This window comes from Poecile atricapillus, chromosome 4, assembly GCF_030490865.1.
Source record: "Poecile atricapillus isolate bPoeAtr1 chromosome 4, bPoeAtr1.hap1, whole genome shotgun sequence".
Classification (NCBI taxonomy): domain Eukaryota; kingdom Metazoa; phylum Chordata; class Aves; order Passeriformes; family Paridae; genus Poecile; species Poecile atricapillus.
This window is the reverse complement of record NC_081252.1, coordinates 32,467,745-32,487,857: the sequence shown is the minus strand read 5'-3', so window position 1 is coordinate 32,487,857 and position 20,113 is coordinate 32,467,745. Positions and strand designations below refer to the sequence as shown.

Genomic DNA, 20,113 nt, shown 5'->3' with positions numbered 1-20,113 from the left:
CTGTTAATCATAAAAATACAAGCTACTTTGACACATGAGTAAGATAAGCAACTGCAGAGCTGATCTAAGTAGCTACTGAATGTTCCTTGATGGAGAGCCAGGAAATGACAAGAAGTCATTGGCAACTTACGACACACTTCCACTCTGTGTGGAGACACCTGAATTGATCACTCCACCTGTGCTGCAATGTAGAGCAAATTAGATCACGTTGCTCTGGAAAGCTTTGCTTGAGACATCCTTCTTGAACTACTCTGACTCAACTTGTGGCAGGTGTCCCCTATGTCCTTGTCATAGAAGAGATGTCTGACCTCATGTAGGTGTTTGTAAAGCCAAGTTGCTGTTTAATTCTGCCTCATACAACTTAAAGTGGGGTTAATAATTTTTAGCTGGATTAATATGGGTACAATGAAGAATGCAAATTGTGTAGTCAGGAAACATCCTGGCAGTCTTACAGCCTCAGAGCGTGCAAATGCACACTCTTTCATGTTAAAAAAAGATCAATCGATAAATTACTGGCCTTGACTTTGAAATTTTTTTTAATGTTTTTGGTAGCATTTGTGGTACATAAACTGTTTGTGTCACAAGTGTATTACTTAGTAGAAAATTTCAGCTTGTTTTCTCTTTGTGACTAGTAACTTGTTCTCTTGAATTATCTTCTAATACTTTGTGGAACATGTCTCCTTCCCATTCAACTTTTTTTTGGAAAGAATTTACAAAAGGATATAAATGCAGAATTTTAGACCTTCAGTAATAATGAGCCAGGTGAACTTTTCCCATCTTGAAGGCTTTTCAGTTTATTTAGTTAAATCACTCAGTTTAATTATTTTCTGTCTGGTGAAGTGGGAGAAGTGCTTGGGAAAGTCTTAGGGAAAAAGTCTGATCCCAGTGTGTGCTGTAGTAAAGCAGTGACACACAATGACTTAGCCTGGACTTCTTTCTTCCTTTGCTTATAGCATGAAACCATTCTGATAGGGTCATGTGTCTAAGAGTGCTCCTCCACCTCAAGGGCTTGTATTCCCATATAAACTGTGTTTAGTGCTCTGACAAGTGGGATTACATTTAATAAGAGCATCTTTCCAGCTTTGCTTAAGGTCCCAGTGATACCTACAGGTGTGTTTAACCTGTGATGATACACTTCTATAATTTAACTCCTTTTGGAGTCTTGTTCTTAAATCAAGAAGGTGAAAGGAGGAGGAAAAACACCTAATGAGAGTCATAAGTCTTCCATGTCATAAGTTAAACTATGTATATAGCAGCTTTGCAGAGATTGGAATTGGCATTTGGAGTTCTTGCTATGTTGTGATAAAGTGTCATTAATTGGGCAGTGGATGAAACTGTTCAGCCATACTTAAACTGATCAAACTTGATGTATTATACTCACCAGGGAAGCATTCTTCCAGTTCTACAGGGAAGTCGGTTATTTTTTTACCAAACTTTCTGAAAATTTGTCAAAGAATTATGTGTCTTTTGTGAATATTAGTAATTAGGCTGTCTGTAAACTATTACCATGTGAAAGCTTTTGACCAGCTGAAGGAAGGTTTAAAGTGGAAACCCTAATGTGGGTGTATGTAACAGGGGGGACAACTGATGTTCCTGTTACTTTCCTTGCATCCCTCTCTCATCATTCAGTGTGCTCAGCCTTTTTAGAACGTCTTAATGAGTGGCAGCCAGGCAGGCTGTGATACAACACAGTTCAGCTCTGTTGAGACTGTAAGGGAATTGTCCAGCTGTTGTTTGAGCAGGTGAACAGAGTCTGACTTCATGGTGAAACGGACCAAGAAGTAGATGAGGGACATGAATAATACACTGAACCAAGAGTGAACAGTTTTAGGTGCTATATCATGTTGTTTTGCCAGACAAATGAACAGAAATATGTTCTCTTGCAGGTTTTGGAAGGAAGGATGTTGTTGAGCACTTGCTGCAGACAGGAGCCAATGTTCATGCTCGTGACGACGGAGGACTGATACCCCTGCACAATGCCTGCTCCTTTGGTCATGCAGAAGTGGTCAGTCTGCTGCTGTGTCAGGGGGCAGACCCAAACGCTAGGGACAACTGGAACTACACTCCTTTGCATGAGGCTGCTATCAAGGGGAAAATAGATGTGTGTATTGGTAAGTGTCTGTCACTTGTTAGGTTGCAGTTTTACCTGATTATGTTTTGTGAAGCTGTAATAGTTTATGTGCTGAACTTGGGATAAAAGATACTGCTTGTTTTAAAAGCGAACTACTTTTAATTTAGCAGGTAGGTACAGTGATAGTAATTTAACTTTTTCTTGGTCTGTAATACAAGGTTTGCAGAACTTAGATCAGAAAAACTGTCCTGGAGAGGCTGGGTGAAGTCTCCTTGTTTGTTAAATGAAATGAATATGTGGGTTTGTTTTTCTTGGTTGCTGTCAAGAAAACTAGCTTTACTAGATAAAGTCTTTGGGTTTTTTTTGGCTGCTCTATATGTTGTAGTAGTGGTTAGGAAGATGGTAAACCTTTCATTCCATGCACTATGGAGAAACAACTCGGTCCTTTGGAGCTTTCCAGTACAATTTACAGGACCCTATTGTTCAGTGGTAATCTATCTTCAGTATGTGTTTTGTAGACTGGAGCTAAAGCAGTTTCAAATAAAATTGAACACTTCAACTGTTTAAAATTTGTTGAGAACATACAAAGAGCTTTTTAGTTGGGATGTATTTAATTTTTGTGGGTTTTTTCTGTACTTAGTATTAATTTGTTTCTAAATAGAAACTTTTATTTTTATTTTTTTTTTACACTTAGAGCGGTTTCTTGAACTTACACTTTTTTAACATCAATTGAATATAATTATCTGCTCAGCATTTATTTTTAATCAAACCTGTAAAGGAAAGCCTGAGTTTTAGGCAATTAAGTTAAAATGATGAACTATATGTTCTATGTGTTATCCAGATGGCAAGACACAATTACCAGACTTTCATATGTCTTTTTTTCTGAAAGTTTTATTACATAGAGTTCCTTCAGAGAAAGCTACAAAACTTACAGAATGAAATCTTGCATTAGCTTTATTGCAATATTTAAGTCATTGCTTAAAATAAACACCAGAAATTGAGTAAAGAAAATTGGAGGAAACACCAGAATATAATTTTTCAGTCTGTTTCTTCTTTTCACAAGCAATGTGATGGATCCATTTCATCTCTGTATGCAAGGTAAAACATGGAGAATATTCTCTAGAAATTGAATATAGTTGATTATGCAGCAGTGTGTGGGAAGAGATCTATTGATGTAGTAGGTTCCAGTAACAGTCTACTATGACAATGTTTAATGGAAAAGTGAGTTTAATTCCAGTCTGTAACTGGAGCCTAGTATGGGACTTAAAGGAAGTAATTACTTTGGTCTGTTTTGTGCTGGAGTCAGCCTGATTTTGGGAACTGCTGACTGAAAATCCAAATTAAATGGAAGAAAGTTTGAAAGTAAGAGGCTGAATAGAAAATTGATCCTTTGCTTCAGAAAAGATTTGTCTTTTTTAGTGTTTGAAACCTTGTATTGGAGCAGGAAAGGGTGCAGCAGCACACTTTTGTGTTTATAGATAAGATGAAAGATGGTTGTGACAGAGGTTTTAGGATTTGGCAGGGCAAGATAGCATGGGTAGTGTTGCTTTGGGTGGTTTCTCTAAAGACTTTGATACTCCATAGGAGTTGGGGCAGGTCGGCTGAAGAGGCAGATTATTTGATACATCCATTTTGATGTACATTGCTGGTAGTCATTTAAGATTATTTAAATCTAATTTCTAAAATTAAAGAACTGATGGTACATTTAAAGTTCACTCTTAATTCAGCAAGAAGTTATGGACTTGGTGGAAGGAAATACAGGGTTCAGTTTATGGCTTGTATTACACAGAACTTCGTTCTGTATTCTGTGCACAGATTAAATCTATGACTGTAAATATTAATGCTAGACTTAGGGTATGAGCCATGTATATGTAAATGTTCAGCATGTAGTACCTACTGATCAAATCCCGAGGCTCTTCTGCTGTCTGGAACAATTTTAAGGTTCCTTGGAAGCAGTGAGCAGGCTTGGAACACTACGCACAGTTCTTTTCCAATCTGCCTGCAATTAGCTCTGGAGGAATTCTGGGGCACGGTTTTTAATATTTATTTCAAACAAGCAAGCATGATGCTGTTGTGCTCGGTTTAGTTACAGTTATCCATGTATGTTGTACTTCAGTCAGATTTAATTTTTCAGGGTGAGAGTTCCTACCAAAGGCACTGTCACCAGTCACCAGATTATTATGTACTGTGGTATGATTCTACTTTGGGATTTACTTGATTCTATAAAACTGACAGGACATGAGTCTAAACAGAGAAGTCTGTTCTTTCATGTTTGCAGTGATTTTGCAATTTATATCTAGTGGGCAAGCATGTTTTGCTCTTGAGCAAAATTCCCGCTTCTTTCTAGCAGTTTTATATAAAACTTATATTTTAAGGTCTTCAGCTTTAATTTCGAAGTCTTTTGAAGGAACATGTTGTATAACGGGAATATGTTTTTAGGGCATGAATTCTAACTAGGAATATTTTAATAGCTTTTTGGAATACATTGTATAGTACTGCTGTTTACACCTGAAGTGTATGCTGTTGCAACTGGAAGAAACTGGTCTGTTAAAAAGAATTAAAATTCAAAGAACACATCCTTTCAGTGCTTCTTTTAAAACAAGCAGGGCATGCTTTTTAAAAAGCATTGTTTGAAGAACAGGGAATCCTGACATAACCTAGAATTTTTTGCTGAATTTGGATATCTGAAAAGATAGACTATGTAGAAATTGGTCATCTAACCTCATTTTTGGCTACCTACTCTTGGCATCTTCTTCCAAATGATTTGATGAATGAGAATTTACCTTCTCTCCTTTGCTTCTGTGCCAGCCCAGCCTGCATATTTCCTGTATCACATCTAGCATACAACACTTTTTTTGGTCACTTTACCTGTCAAAAAGGGAAAAAGTGATAATTGAACAGTGTGGAGATGCAGCACATTCATGAATAATGATTTTCAGAGAAAAATTCAAGACATTTAAGCATGGTAGGAAGACCAGCAAAAGACAGGTAGTGACTCTAGCACTGTGTCTAGCACAAGTGTTGGAATGGAGTGTCTATATTTGTGCTAAAGGTACTGTGCTCAGCTTTTGTGCTGAGTTTAGAATAATAGGTACAAACCCTGCCACGGGGGGGAAGCTTGAGTAGAAGTAAGAAGGATACATGAACTGATGAAAACTCACCAGACTGTGCATCCAGGAAACTGTAATACAGCAAATAGCTGATGTGAGTTCTTTGTCTTCTGTTTTACTGATTGCATATTGCAATCATAGGACAGTGTAGGGAGAGGTGCTGAGTTTGGGAGGAGTATTGGCTCTCTTAGGTGGCAGTTGCTTTTGTATTGTGGGTCTGGAAGGGAAGTTCTTGGTAAGCAGTACTCAGTTGGTTTGCTGACCATCTCTTGAAATGTGTTCAGTCACTGCAGATCTGTCTAGTTGCCAAGTAATAGCACTTGAAAACATTGTTTGCTTTATGTAATCAGTTTTTGGACTAAATTTATTGAAGCATTGGAACCAATTGTTAGTGTTCTCCAGTATTTATGACTTCTAGGATTGCTTTATCTGTCAGGAAGATGCATTTTCAGTGTCTGTGAACTGCTTCTAGAGTTAATGAAAAATGGTTTTGTTTCTCAGTGTTGTATTTTGTCCTGGAATAGTGGATGAGTGGTCAAGTCTGCAATGTGCATTTGGAGGAATGCTGTGATGTCAGGGTAGTGACTGTTCTGCATGTTGGGGGCTGTGAAGAAAGAATTATCTGTTTCTTCAGTCTGACTGCAGTATAGATTTTCAGATGAAGATCCACATAGCTTATTTTTTTCTGAAAATGATATGTAGCTCGTGATGCTCAGAGATTGTAAAAGCTTTAAATGTATCTTTCTTTCTCATGGCAATCAGCAATTTAGGAACTTGATAAAGAGGCTGCATTTGAACTGTGTTGCGTAGCAATTTGTGTACAAAATTCCTGAAAGCTCTAATTCATTTCTTAATTGCTGGCATACTTTTGGCTTTGAAGGTGTTCTGTGACAAGAGAATTTTATATTTTAAAAGTCTTGCTGAAGGAAAACAGCCCATCCTTTTTTTGAAAAGGAAATTATTCTTGATTTCTTGATGACTTTTATTGCAAGCTGTTCAGGACTTTAGTGAGAATTAGTGAGCAGTCATTTCTGTTCGCAGTTTGCATGTCCTGATTTTATAGATATCTATCTTTTTTTCTTCTATCAAATATCTCTTTTCTCTGTTTTTGTTATGAAAAATACAGTCTTCTGTTAAGTCATCCTGTTGAATATTCTGGTATTTCTGTCTCCTGCCTTCCTTCACCCCTGGCCATTTTTTTAAGGGGGAGTGGTTGGTATGGGTGATATGGACACCAAAAATGGTTGATGTAGATTTATAAAGTAGCCTAATTTTCCTTCTCACTTGGTTTTCTGCTTGCTGAGCACTGCATGGGAGTTGTTCAAGGTAGTTTTTGTGTGCTAACAGCTCCTTTAAAACTATTTGTGTAGCACAGTTGTTTTTTTGGTTTATTTATTTATTTATTTAGTTAAAAATAAAAAGTAGGCTAAAAATAAGGTTACAGAAGCTGTGTTTATGCAGTTTGTCTGGGTTTGCTTTGCCCTCCAGTGCGTTTGTTTCTGCAAAAGCTGTTCTTGCAGAGATTTTTTTTTTTTGTCCATGTAGATCTCCAGTTAGGTGTTGATATCTATAGGACTGCTAGGCTAAATATTATCTCAGGTGTCATACATTGACTTAGCTTTTAAGGGCATGTTTCAAAATATGCAAACACAAGCATCTTCTGTGGTGATGCCATGATCTGTGGATCTGAACATACAGAGTACTGTAGTAATTTTAGGGAAATAAAGCATTTTATCTACTGAAAAGCTCCCTTCATCACGGTACAAAGCTGTAAAAGTTTTTAAAAAACACTTTTAGCCCATGCAGTGCTAAAAGGACCCATCCAGAATTACTTAATGTGACATGAGACTAGTGTTTTTACTGGCTTCCTCAGACTAGTTATAAAATCTACTGCAGAGATCCTGTGGCATGATGAATTTACTGTTCCTTTGCTATGAAGTGACCTCTAATGGTACTGTCAATGTGCATTTGTGTCTTTTTGGCCTGAGAACTTTTGTGTAAGTTGATTTTTTTTCTTTACCCTTTTTGCACATGAAAGATGGAACAAGCAAGCAAGCTAAAGCTTTTTTAAGCTACCAGTTTTTCTGATGTATAGGTCATGCCCTTAATATAGGGATCACTATTATTTAAATGCCTCTTTGTAAGCATGTCAAAACATTTCTTACCCTGCTATGCTTCCTCACAACTGAGGAAGGAGAAGAATTCATTAGTTATTACCTTCTGCTAGTATGCATGTTTTGACTGAAAGGTATGGAGGGAGTATTATGTGACCCCTTTTACAGGGCAGATAAGCCTTCTGTTAGGATTTAAAAAAAATCTATGAAAGCTGGTTTCTGGATAGAAACAACACACAGTAAACCTTAAAGGAATTGTAGAAATGGTAAAATCATTGAACTACTTAAAATCGTTGAGCTACTAAAAATCTTTGAATTACTCATTTGTTTGGTCACCTTGCAAAGAAGATGTGTACAGCAAATAGTGAAATTATTGCAGTTTATGGTAATTTTGTCCTAAGAGATTTTAGAATGCTCAGAGTGTTTCCAAGCAAAGGAACTGCATTACTGTAAAAGTTAAACCAGTGTCTGATTTTACTTCCTGAAAAATAATAATAAAAAATACATCATAAGAAGTGCTATCAAGTTGTATAGTAGCCAGTTCTTTTTGGAGGTGGGGTGATAGGGAGAAGATTTGGTATCTTAACTGAAAATTAATTATACTGACTTAGATTTATCTGCTGGATAGACAGAAGCCTGTAAGAAGACTAGTAGCTTCTTAACAGGAATTAGAGGGGATATTGGTAATTGAGGTCCATTGGGATCTGGTTATGTACGTTCTTTGTGGGAAAGATGTGCTGAATTCCTGGAGACTCTCTTGAAGAACTGGTGTTCTAGAAGGAAGCTTAGATTCAAAGAGGCATCCTGGATATTTGGTGTTCAGAGGCTTGTAAAATCATTGGAAAATACTCTCAAGTAAGTAGTTTAAATACTTGGTGTAAAATGTTTTAATTGTTGCTGTTTATATCAGAAGATTCTTAGTATTGTTACTATTCCTGGTTTGACTTTTGAACTACTGAATTGGAATACTGCTGCTACTGACTGTTCATAGTGTGTTGTGGGGAGACAGTGACTTCTGTTTGAATTTTTTTAAGTTGCAGAAAAGTTTAGAGAGCTTTAGATTCTTCTTGTGTACCAGAATTGTGAGTTTTGCTCCATTAGGAGGACTTGAGTTAATTCCTACAGTGGGGAGCTTTCCTACCTGGTAGCTGCAGTTGATACAAAAGATTGTGATTTGATGAGCTTAACTACAAGCAGTCCTTGTTAACAGCATCTATCTCTTATATGTCACAGTATGCAAAATAAGAATCCTAGCTATTCTCAATAATATTTATTATTCAGATACTGATCAAAACCAAATCAGTTGTTGTGGAAGCAAGCTCATCAGACTATAAGGTTAGGAATCATTTTGGTCTGTTTCTGCTATAAGTTACAGCGTTTGTTTGGAAGCCTGCTTCTTTGAGTAGCAAAGTGGTTTTAAATTGGTGCACATCCAGTGACTCAAACACCTTATCTGCTTCTCTTCTCATAATGTTTCTTCATGGGATCTTTCACAAAGGAGCCTTGCATGATAGCAGACACAGGATGGAAATTTCATGTTTTAGCTTGAGTGGAAGAATACTTCTGTTGTCTCAATTAAGTACTTGTTAAGTACTGTTTTTAAATAGTTTCCTGTCCTCTAACCGCTTGTTTAAGCTATGTTAGCCTATAAATGTTAATATTCATCACAGAAATGAAAGCCTCCAGGGTTGAATCTCACATTTTTACATCTACAGTGTAGTTCAGTAGTTGGTAGTTCAGACTTGCCCTATTGAAAGAGAACTGAGAATAAGGCTGCCTTCTCTACGAGCTGTTGGGGGTGGAGGAACCCATGACTGCAATAATACATGGGTAATTGGGAGGAATTGTAATACTGTTGTCATAGTAACAATGGACTGGAGTGTGAGACAACAGGGCTTTGTCAAAAGTGACAACAGAAAATGGTTTGGGGCATTCTGCCATGGCGTATACAACTGCAGTGCTCCCTGGTGGTCTTGGGCAGAAAGACATGAGAGAAATGGATCAATTCCTGTATGAGAAGGATACATCTTCAGTGTGTGACATCTGTGTGCAGATGGGTCTGATATGGAGTGTAGTCTCCAGGAGTTACTGTACGCTGGTGCCTGTGCATGTGTAGCTGTGATAGACACTTTTGGAAGAAATCTCTCTGAGCAGTGTCAGTCACACATAAGTACCCAACAAAGAGAGGACTTGGAGCTCAAGGAACCTTAAAATAAGTGGATCATTGATGCAAGGTGGAAGTGCCGAGCCACAACACTTTTTTACAAGGACCAAGCATATTGAGCTGGTTTAATCATCAGGTTAAATCTTCTTCAGAAACAAAATCAACAGTAAACTTTACAGCAGCAAGGATGATGCTTTGTACAAATCAGGTGCCTTGTCTGGGATTTAATGCAATGCGTAATTTGAAAGCTGTCTTTCTTTCTGTTAGGTTTGAATTGTATTGACAGTTAATATGTTATGACCTATCTAGGTTTTAGAGTTTTTCCCAGTCCTGTTTCTTTTTCAAAATTCAGGTGTCAAGAAAACAACTTTTTTCCTTGTTTGCTTGTTTGGCATAGGAGGATCTGTGGAGGACAAAGAAAAGAGTAATTTATTTTATGATGTTTCTTTACAAGTGTTCATCAAATCAGAACCTGATTTCTTGCACTGAAGGAGGTGGTATGATAATATGCAAACACTGCTGGAAATCTTGCTATAGGGTCTTTCTGGGAAGTTAGGGTGTTCAGAAGTACTGATGTTAGCTATTTGCAAATTGAGAGGGAGGGGAAGAAGTTGCATACCATTCAGAACAGAGTAATGGAACAGATGGTCCTCTTGCAGACACTGAAACTGCTTTTGGATGTCCAGTATGAGTTCAGAGTGGCTTTCTAAGTATCTAGCAGAAATAATGTTATGGGACAGCACTTGTGATTACTGTAGCAATATCCACTTTTAGCTTCTCAGTGGAACCATGTGGTCCTTAATGCAGTTCATATGTGGTTTTAAAACAATCTGTAGATACATGTGTAGATGTTAAAGGCATAAATGAATGGAGCATATTCTAGCACAGGTCTCAGATGTTTTCTTAGACTAATGGAAAGCATTGATTAAAGTATTACTACAGGATATAAAGGTCTTGCTTTTAAAAATGTGTAGGCAAATAACTCTTTGTCATATAGTGAATAAAGGAAGGTCTCTCTTTTTAATGATTTGGTTTTTCTGTAAAGCATGTAAAGCAGGTTTGCAGAATAAAATGTGGGTGCTTGAAGCCTACTGAAAATACTGACCTCCTGCCTCTTGATCTGGGTGGTTTTCACTTCAGCTATTCCTAGGACTTGTGATTGATAAACACAGACTCCTGTAATTCATTGTTTCACCATGTTTATACAAATGCACCATGCAGCAGTGAGGCTGAGGTGTCTGATGGTGAATCCTGCTATTCATGCTGCTGTGTTTTGCTGATGTCTTGTCCAAGCAAGCAATACTGAGCAGTTCCTTGGTTAGGCACAGTACTCTTGGCCTAACTATAGCATTGGATACTGAACGTATATGATGAGGGATGCAAGAAGAACAATTTGGTTTTATATTCTTGTTTGAGGTGATGCAAGGATGGCACAGGACATGGGTGACCCAGGAAGAGAACCCACTCAGACTGATGTAACATGCATCATTCCCTAGTGTGAGACCTATGGCATTGACTATATCTCGCCTGACAGATGGAGATTTTTGCATTGTAGAATATTTGCTTGTCAAGGACCTAATGTTAGATACACTAAAACTTGCACTGCTCTGTACCAGTAGGCCATGGTGATGAGCAGTTCTAGGGCTGCAGGAAAAACCATGGATATAGCGCTGGACTTTAAAAAATGACAGCAATGTTACTGTTTTACTTAATAACATGATCTGAGATAGTTACTGGGGAAAGTTTATAATACTGATACATGTAGTCAGTTGCTAGGTAGTCAGTTGTTAGTAGAGCTCTAGGTTTACTTGAACTTAGTATGTTCTTAGCTTCCTCATTTTACTTCATAAACAGAATTTTTGAGAATACTCATGTCATCTGGCTAACCTGTAGCTTTAACCACATTTTCATGGACTGAACAACTTGTTATTCCTAAGATTTCATATGTTACTTGTATCTCTTAAACATTTGGTATCTATGTTGTGGACTAATGATGAGTTTACAAAATGGACATAAGGTTCAAGTTTATGCAAAAATTATTTTACATTTTGGGGCTTCTTTAATCTAAAGAGTTTCAGGTCTTAATCACATCAAAATGTTACTCTTTGTGCCATGGAGTGTGTGACTAAGACAACATCTGTGTATTGTTGAAAGCTGATAGGCACTGAAGTTCACCTCTGGAAAAGAAAGAATGTGCTCGAGGAATGGGACAGTTTGGGGTTTGGTGATTGTTTTTTTCCCCATCTTGTGCTCACTTCACTGAATGGTGGGATGAGAGCTGCTGTTAGGGTTTAAATCCTTTCAATTAATGTTTTTTCAGATGCTTTTCTGTTTTGGAAAAATGGTAGATCCAGGACAGGTTCTCATAAACTTTTAAGATCCCTTTGTTCATATTGGTTCTTGAGTTTGTTAGATTTTGGTTGACTGGCAAATAGTGCTTTCTGATAGCCACACAGCTAATTTCACATGCAATCTATAACTTGACTTCCACCAGGATGTTTTTCCCCTCAAACTTCACAGGGAAGAAATTATTAGCTTGCACAGGAGATTGGAATTCATCTTTGGTTTCTCTTAACTCTCCTCAACTCTTTTTCCTTTTAGGATGTTCTTCGTTGACCTGATTTGCCTCAGTGGCTGCTTTTGCTTTTTAAGGACTCTGAAAGCAGGGCTCTTAATCTGTCAAGTGGGATGTCAGGATTATAACTGACATTTGTTTGAATAAAACTTGAAGTAGAAAGGTGAATTCGTTCAGAGAAAAGCTAAATTGGGAGCAAGGAATGAAGACTTGTCCTTAAAGCAGCTTTCAGCTTGGGATATAGGTGAAAACATAAATTGCTCAGACAGTAGGGCAGCAGTTAAGATTTCTAGCTGTTCAATATGATGTATTAAACCAATTGCTTAAGTAGTTGCAGAATTGCTGCTTGCAAGGAAAGGGGATGTGGTTCAGTTGTCGCATAGTGTATTCTCAATCCTTACCATCTACAAATGGGCTAAATGGTTTATGTTAGGTTTTCTTGGACCTCTTTTGGTGAAGGGGTCTTCTATTCCATTTTGCACACCTAACAGTATACATGTTCCAGATGACTACTCAAACACACTAATATGTGATTCTTAAGCCCCTTTGTGAAATGGCCACAAATCCAAACAGGGAAGGTTCCTTCTGAACACCAGGAAACACTTTTTACCATCAGAACAAGTAATCAGTAGTTGCCCAGAGAAGTTGTGGAGTCTCCTTCCTTGAGACACTGAAAAGCCATTTAGACAGAGTCCTGGGTAACTGAGTGTAGGTGGCTCGGCTGCAGCAAGGAGGATAATCTACAGAGGTCCCCTTGACCACAGCTGCTCCAGGATTCCCTATGATTCGCTGTTAAAGGAGTGCATGTGCATGGCTGCAAATAAATGTGATTAAATAAATGCTTGTTGTCTTTCATTGCTTGTTAGCTCAATGAAAAGTTTTTTTGTTTTGTTCTTTCTTTTTTTTTTTTTTTTTTTTTTGCTAGCCAAAGCTTCTAGAGTTCTTGCATTTTGTAGGTTCATTGTGGAACTCCCAAAACCTCCTTTACACTACACAGTTTTTTGTGCAGATAGTGTTCTTGGGGGAAGTGTTTTGGAATGACAGCACTGTCTCCTGTATGATGTAAAAAGAACACACAAAAAAAAGAACTGCAATTGCACTTAGGTTTTGAGGTGGCTTTCTAGAAGACTGCATTCTGCATGACCTGCATATACTTTTGTTCTCACTCTTAGCTGGAATGGAAAATTTTAGCTTGAAAACTGTTATATCAAAAAAATGAAACAGGAATATTTACTTCATTAAGTCCAGGCAAGATCAAGGCTTTGAACTGCTGTTCATGTAGGCTGAGCAATCTACTCTGGCTCTTTCTCTGAGGGCAAAAGGATATTATCAGCCTCTGCTGTGCTGCCTACAGGCTCTGGAACTTTCTGCATGTTCTTTCTTTCTATGCATATTTAATCACAGGTAGGCAGAACTGGCTTACCAGGGAGCAATTTTGTACTGCTTCCTACATACAGAAAACTAATCATGGTTAAAATCATAGGATAAATAAGGTTGAAAAGGACCATTGGAGGTAATCCAGTCCAACTTCCCTACTCAAGCAGGCTTCCCTAGAACATGTTATTCAGGATTGTGTAACTCAAGGATGCACCTACTTATGGGGCAAGACTTGAAGGCAATCAGAGAGGGAGGAGGGAGCCTTTCAGAAAAAGTATCTTCTTCCCCTGCTGGAAGAGCTTTTGTTGTGGCAGTGATACTTGTGGTTTTGGTTGTCTGGTTCAGCCCCCTTCCCCTTGCCTTGCTTTGATTAGATAAATCTGATCTCTGGAATACCTAGTGCCAACTTAAGTCTAGAATGCATTGAAGTCTTGCAGTACATTGAGAAGTGAGGTTTATGGTATGTAGATACAGACAGGAAGTCATTTTGTCTGGCTAAGAGGTTGAAACTTCATTGAGCCAAGTCTGAAAGTACTTCTGGGGTGAACAATGACTGAGACAGAAGAGATTTTCTGAAAAAAATAGGAGTTGCATTAAGTTAAGATCCTTTCAAAGTGATGCTTTGTTTTTTGTTTTTTTTTGTCTAGATCCTTTTTTCTCTTTAAAACAAATAAGCAAAAAGGTGGTACTGGGAGACATTGTTCATGATGCTTCTTTGTTTTCTTACTGCTGCCTTGAGGCCTGTTTCTGTGAATTGCTCAAATAAGCTGATGTAACCTGATCTCTGAGTGTTTTTTCCACTTAGTCTTTTACTGGGCTTTTGCTGAATTTGGTATTGCATCCTGTTACTGTAGGAACTAATGCAGTTTCTGCAGCGTATGGATTAATGAGAACCTGCCTTTCAAGGATAACATCTGTGTCAATAAAGGGAGATACTTGATATGGCTGTCCTCTGACCCTGATGGATCAAATGGTCGTTTTAGCTGTAGAGCAAGAAATGCCTCTGCTAGGAGAGCGTTATTCCGAGCTGCCTGTGTGTATTGTCACCTCCCACATGCTGATGCCCCCAGCAGTTGCTGCAATTGTTTATCTAGTGACAAGGTAACAGAAACATGCAAGCAAGTGCTGTATTTATCCAGATCACATGACATTTGGTCAAAGCAGCATTTTTAAACTAGAGGTAGCTTTCTTTGGCTTGAAAATGACCATTTAACACCATCTATCTGTATAAATTTTAAAACTGTGGATCTCCAGGAACTGGCCTGCAGGATTACAATCATAGAATGGTTTGGTTTGCAAGGGACCTTTAAAGAGCATGTAGTCCACATCCCCTGCCATGGGCAGGGATAGTGTTCACCAGATCAGGTTGCTCAAAGCCCTGGGCAACTTGACCTTGAACGCTTCCAATGATGGGCTCCACAGCTTCTCTGGATAACCTGTTCCAGCTTTGCAAGAAGTTCAGGTGGAAGACATCTGCAGCTTTTTCAACAGATGCAATCATTTTGTTGTGGGAGGCTACCAAATTAGTCAGGCATAATCTGCTCTTTCTCTCTCTAAGCAGCTCCCTGTCTTCCATGTGTTTTGATGTGTCTTCCAGGAGAATGTTCCATGATTTTATTGGATGTGGAGTGAGGCTACCTCACTACCTTACTGGATGTGGAGTGAGGTTGGTAGTTCCAGGGTCTTCCTTTTTACCTTTTTTCAAAATGGTTCTGATATTTTCCTTTTTCCAGTCTGGGGATTTGTCTTACTGCTGAGACTGCTCAGATATGATTGAGAATTGCTTGGCCATTTCGATATCAGCCTAGTCCTTCAGAACCCTGGGATACATCTCACTGGGTCCTATGGACTGATGTATGTTCAGGTATCTCAGGTGAACCTGAGTCTCAGAGTGGAGAGAACTGCAGTCTACAGTCCCAGCCTTGAGCTTCAGGGAACTGAGAGATGTGGGAAGAGAGATTCATATTGAAAGCTGAGGTGAAAAACTGTTGAATACCTCAGCCTTCTCCATATCAGTTTTCACTAGTTCTCATGTCTTATTTATCAAGAGCAGGTATGTTTACTTTAGTCTTCCTTTTTCTAGCCAGTGTTCCTGTTGAACTGTGCATTTCCTTCTTACACTTTAGTTTGATCAGGTGGTCCTTAGTTAGTCATGTTTGTCTCCTGCTTCCCTTGCCTGTTTTCTTACACACAGTAATTGAGAGCTCCTGAGGTCTATGAAAAATGTCCTTAAAGGGCTGCCAGTTCTGTGCAGCTCCTTTGTGCCTGAAGGCAGTTCCTGGGTGAACCCATCCATTAATTCATTTAGCAACTGAAAGTGTGCTCTTGAAACTTGGAGTCCTTACTCTGTTCTTCACCTGGTCTATATCCATCATGGCAGTGAATTCCACCAGGGCATGACCACTGCAGCTCAGCCTGCCACTAGGCTTGACACACCTAATTAGTTCATCTATGTTGGTGGGCAGCAGGTCTAATAATGCTTCCCCTCTAGTTGTGCTGTCTGTCACTTGGATTAAGAAATTATCCTCATTGCACTCCTGGACTGCAAGGTCTCCTGGACTGCTTACAGTTCACTGTGCTGCATTTCCAGCAGATGTCAGGGTGATTGAAGTCTCCCAGCAGGATCAGAGCCTGCAAACAGGACACCTCCTGTAGCTGAAAGAACTCATTATCAACAAGCTTCCCTTGATGAAGTAAACTGTAGTAAACACTAGCCATGAGGTTTCCTTTGTTGGTTTAGCCCCTAATTTTTACCCATAAGCCCTCAACATTTCCATTGCTGTTTTTCCAAGGCAGCTCTCTAGAGTCAATGCTTTTTTTTTTTTTTTTGTCCCTTGGAGGGCAGCCACCTGCTTGCTTTTTCTTCTTGCCTGCACCTTCTGAAAAGTTTCTAGTTGTCTATTGTAGCATTCCATTTGTGTGGTCCTTTGCAGGATGTTTCAGTGATTGTGATTAGATTGTAGCTCTATAGCTGCAAAGTGGTTTCCAGCTCCTGTTCACTACCCATGCTGTGTGCATTGGAATAGAGACACTTTAGCTATATCACTGACCTTGTCACCTTCTTAGAGGACCATGCCATAATTCCTTTGAGGCTTTTCAGAGGTGTTTCTCTCTTGGTTCCTAACATATCAGCAGTCCCTGACTTTTCTCTGTTGCTTAGAACTTTATCACTTTTTCAATGCTACTTCTCTGCTGTTCCCTCCTGATGTCAGAACTCATGTTTCTGTCTATCTAGGCTATTGGGGAACACCACCTAATTCCCTTTAAAATGTTTTGTTTCAGCATAGTAGGGCCTAACATTGCTTTTGTAAGCTTCTGCTTCATACTACTGTAGTTGGTGTATTTGTCTCTTGCTCTGTCTGGCCCCAACAAAGAACAAAACCAACATGCTGGTTCACTTAGAACAAACTTGTATCTGGGATAATGCGAAACTGGAATGCCCTGGACAAGGGAAGCAGAAAAGGCAAAATGATGGGTAACGTTAAGGAGCTTACACTGCTTAGTCCAGCAGGACTTTAGCTGGTAATGTTAGATATACTCTAAACTAGAAACACAGACTCTTTTCAACTCCTGGCACCGGCGGGTGTCCCTGTGTTGTACTTTCTTGTGCCAGCCAGAGCATGTCAAGTTGTTAGATGAGGGTTGGGCAAGTGATTGCTTCTCTGATCTGCCTTGTTGCCTGACCAAATGTTTGCAGCTGCAGCCCCGCAAAGTGGGTGGGCAGCACGGGGCTGGGTATGGCAATTCTGCCAGCGTGGTCTAGTTGAAACAGGTTGCCCAGAGAGGTTGTGAAATCTCCTTCTCTGGAGATATTCAAAAACATTATGGACAGTCCTGTCCCTGATCTGCCACCAGGTTATCAAGTCTTCTTGCCAGTTATCTACCTGTAGTCCTCTCAGGTATGTCTGTTTATTGCCTTTGTCCTCTCCTGACTCTGAACTATGTACTTTGGTGTGCTTAGCCTTTCTGCTCCATAATCCTTTCTTTATTCAATGATGACAATGATGACTTTGATGGTATTCACTACAGAGGTCAATAGCATAGGACCCATCTCTCTTGTTTTTTCCCAACTCCTCTTGACTGAGCTGGCAGTGGTGTTTGAGGCCATGGATGTCATCAGGTCCAGCAGTGATACTTAAATCCCTAGAGCTCTTTCAGCCTCTCTAGTGATACTGTCTCTCATGTTTTCTTCTTGCAGTTCCAATAAGTGCAGCCTGTTTCTCCATGATACAGACAGCACTGGATTTGTTCACAGAGGTGAAGTTAATCAGTGCTACAGTGGTGGTTAATGTAATTAACCATATCTGACATATTCTATTTTGTAAAGCTAAGAGTAGATAGGGTGCAACAACTTTGGTTTTATGTGGTCATTTAGCAAAAAGACTTATGTATCTGGTAACTTGCCAAAATGGGGTTATTGGCTTTAAATCACTGAATTATATTATCTAGGCAAGAAACTGGTGTTCTTGTAACATGAGAAAAGCTTCAGAATTTTAGTGGTTTGATTTACATGTACTGGTACTTAGGGGAGAAGATGCATTTAGCATTGGTTGAGAAAAGTTAATACTTTGGATTCCAGTGCATTATGTAGATGTTTTCAGAATGTGGAGGTAAATGAGCATATTATCTTTCTTATCCTCTTGGAAACATATTCTGTACGAGACTTAGTCAGAGAGGTGTGTGTGTTCCTGGGACCTAAAGTTAGTGAGAAACTCACCAGCTCTAGAGGTGTCATTTAGAGAAATGGAGGATAGTGCCTGTGTTGTAAATCAAAAAATAGCCTTTTTCTTAGGCTATATCCTCTGTACCTTGATTCTTTGGGAGTAAGTAGATAAAGCTGAAGTAATATAATTTGAAAAGAACCTTTGGAGATTGTCTCCAGAAGTTGAATTTGAAAGGGGGGAAGAAAGAATGTATACTAAAGCTGGAGTAGCTGGAAGAGACCCCAAGCACAAGGCAGTAGGACAGTGATAAAAAACTGGTGGGAAAAGAGTAGGTAATGGTAGAGCTGTGAGAAACTCTAGAAATATAATTAAAAGCAGTAGGCAGCTTGAAGTACAGATACTTCTGGGAGGTCTGCCTGTTCTTGAATTTTTCACTCAACAGTCAAAAATTTGGACGTGCCCTTTTTTTTTGTATTTGCATGCATCTGATTTGAAACCAAAGGTGAACTTTTCTGTCAGCATTCCTATAGGGGATAGTCAGGAAGCTGTGGATTTGGGGCCTAGAGAAGTCATAACTGAACTATTCTGATCTTTGTGCTAATATGAACAAAAAAATGTATCTTTTATCCCTATTTCCATTGTATTTATGTCTTTCAATCAAAATTGTTTTCGTTTGGTGCACTTTCAACTGTGGCAGTATGAAGCAGGAAGGACTAACTACTTAGGTGATGGTTTTATGTAGACAAACTTCCTTCCCCCAGCCCCAGTAAAAACACACTCGTTGCTTGTTGATAGCTACTAGGGAAGTTCTTGTGATACCTTGTTGGTGAAAATGTGACTGTTGAAACTAACAAAAGTAAAGATGCTTGTTCTTGACAGCCAAGTGAAGTTGTGTTGGTTAACTTCACAGTTGAAAATACCTATACCAGGAGGCTTGGGCCAGGTATTTCATTTTAGGATTCATTGTGCTGTAATGAGTTGGCAGTAATCTGAAATGATCAGTGTAGTTGTAGTATATGCTCTGTGCAATACAGTAGCTCTTTAAAAAATGTAGTAAGACTTGCAGCCTTTCTTGTCTCTAGTACTGATCTGGTATAATAGCAGTATAATTAAATGAGGCATTTCAGATAGTATATGAAAACCAGAATCTGAAATATTTTAGCAGTTGCAGTGAGGATAAAAAATATAACTCTGGACCAATCTATGTTTGTACTACAGTTAAGGTTACAAGGTTTTGATGTCCATATGCAATATGAAGATTCATTAAAAAGAAGAGCTTCTTTATACTGTTTGTACAATATGGTCTGTAGAAAAGGCAGTGATAGTCTGTTAATGGTATTGCTGAATTATTAAGGGCACTGCCTCCAATACAGAAAAATAATATACCCCAATGTCCCCATTGTCCAGAGGAAATAAACCAGCATAACCAAGTATGTTAATTAACAAAGTTTCAGAAGCTGATTTTTGTGCACAGCGTCCTTATAATCACCTGTTAAGCATACAGAACTGGAACAGAAGTTTCTTGATAAGAACTATTTCCAAATTCCCTTTTCAGGCTACTCAGAAACCATTCTCTAAAACAAGTGTGCAGTATCTGAAATTCAAAATAGCTACAATTAGCTAGAATGGTTTGTTCTGTTGTGTTTCTTTATCGAGGGAATGTTTTTTCCCCACACAGGAGATCTATCTTGAAATTTTTATGCATCCCTGGTGTATTGAAAAGGAAATGTAGATGCCCTGTCATTAGAAGAGACTTTGTCTTGGGCTGAAGTGTTAAATGTTTTGAACATGCAGGAGAATATTCAATTAGAAGCTACCTGGGGTTTGCCAGATATTGAAGTACAGCTGTGTTACACTGATAGACTGAACATCAAATGCTGGATTTCTCTTGTTAATTCCTGTTGATGACAATATTGCTCACAGGGATATCTTTTTGTTAGATTATGTACTTAACAAGTATGGAGACATTAGAATCAAATAGTCAATAGAGGAAATACAAGAATAAGATGGCCTTTGTGACCTGTTTGCTTCCTTTCTT

General features: G+C 38.7%; 1 protein-coding gene across 2 annotated transcripts in view; it reads left to right on the top strand.

Moving 5' to 3' along the window:
• TNKS (tankyrase) overlaps positions 1-20,113 on the top strand; it is a 129,092-nt gene that overhangs the window by 5,593 nt on the left and 103,386 nt on the right. For both annotated transcript variants that reach the window (XM_058837379.1, XM_058837380.1), the window contains exon 2: positions 1,887-2,111. In XM_058837379.1, the coding sequence (XP_058693362.1) occupies positions 1,887-2,111 (225 nt within the window). The remainder of the gene's footprint in view (positions 1-1,886; positions 2,112-20,113) is intronic.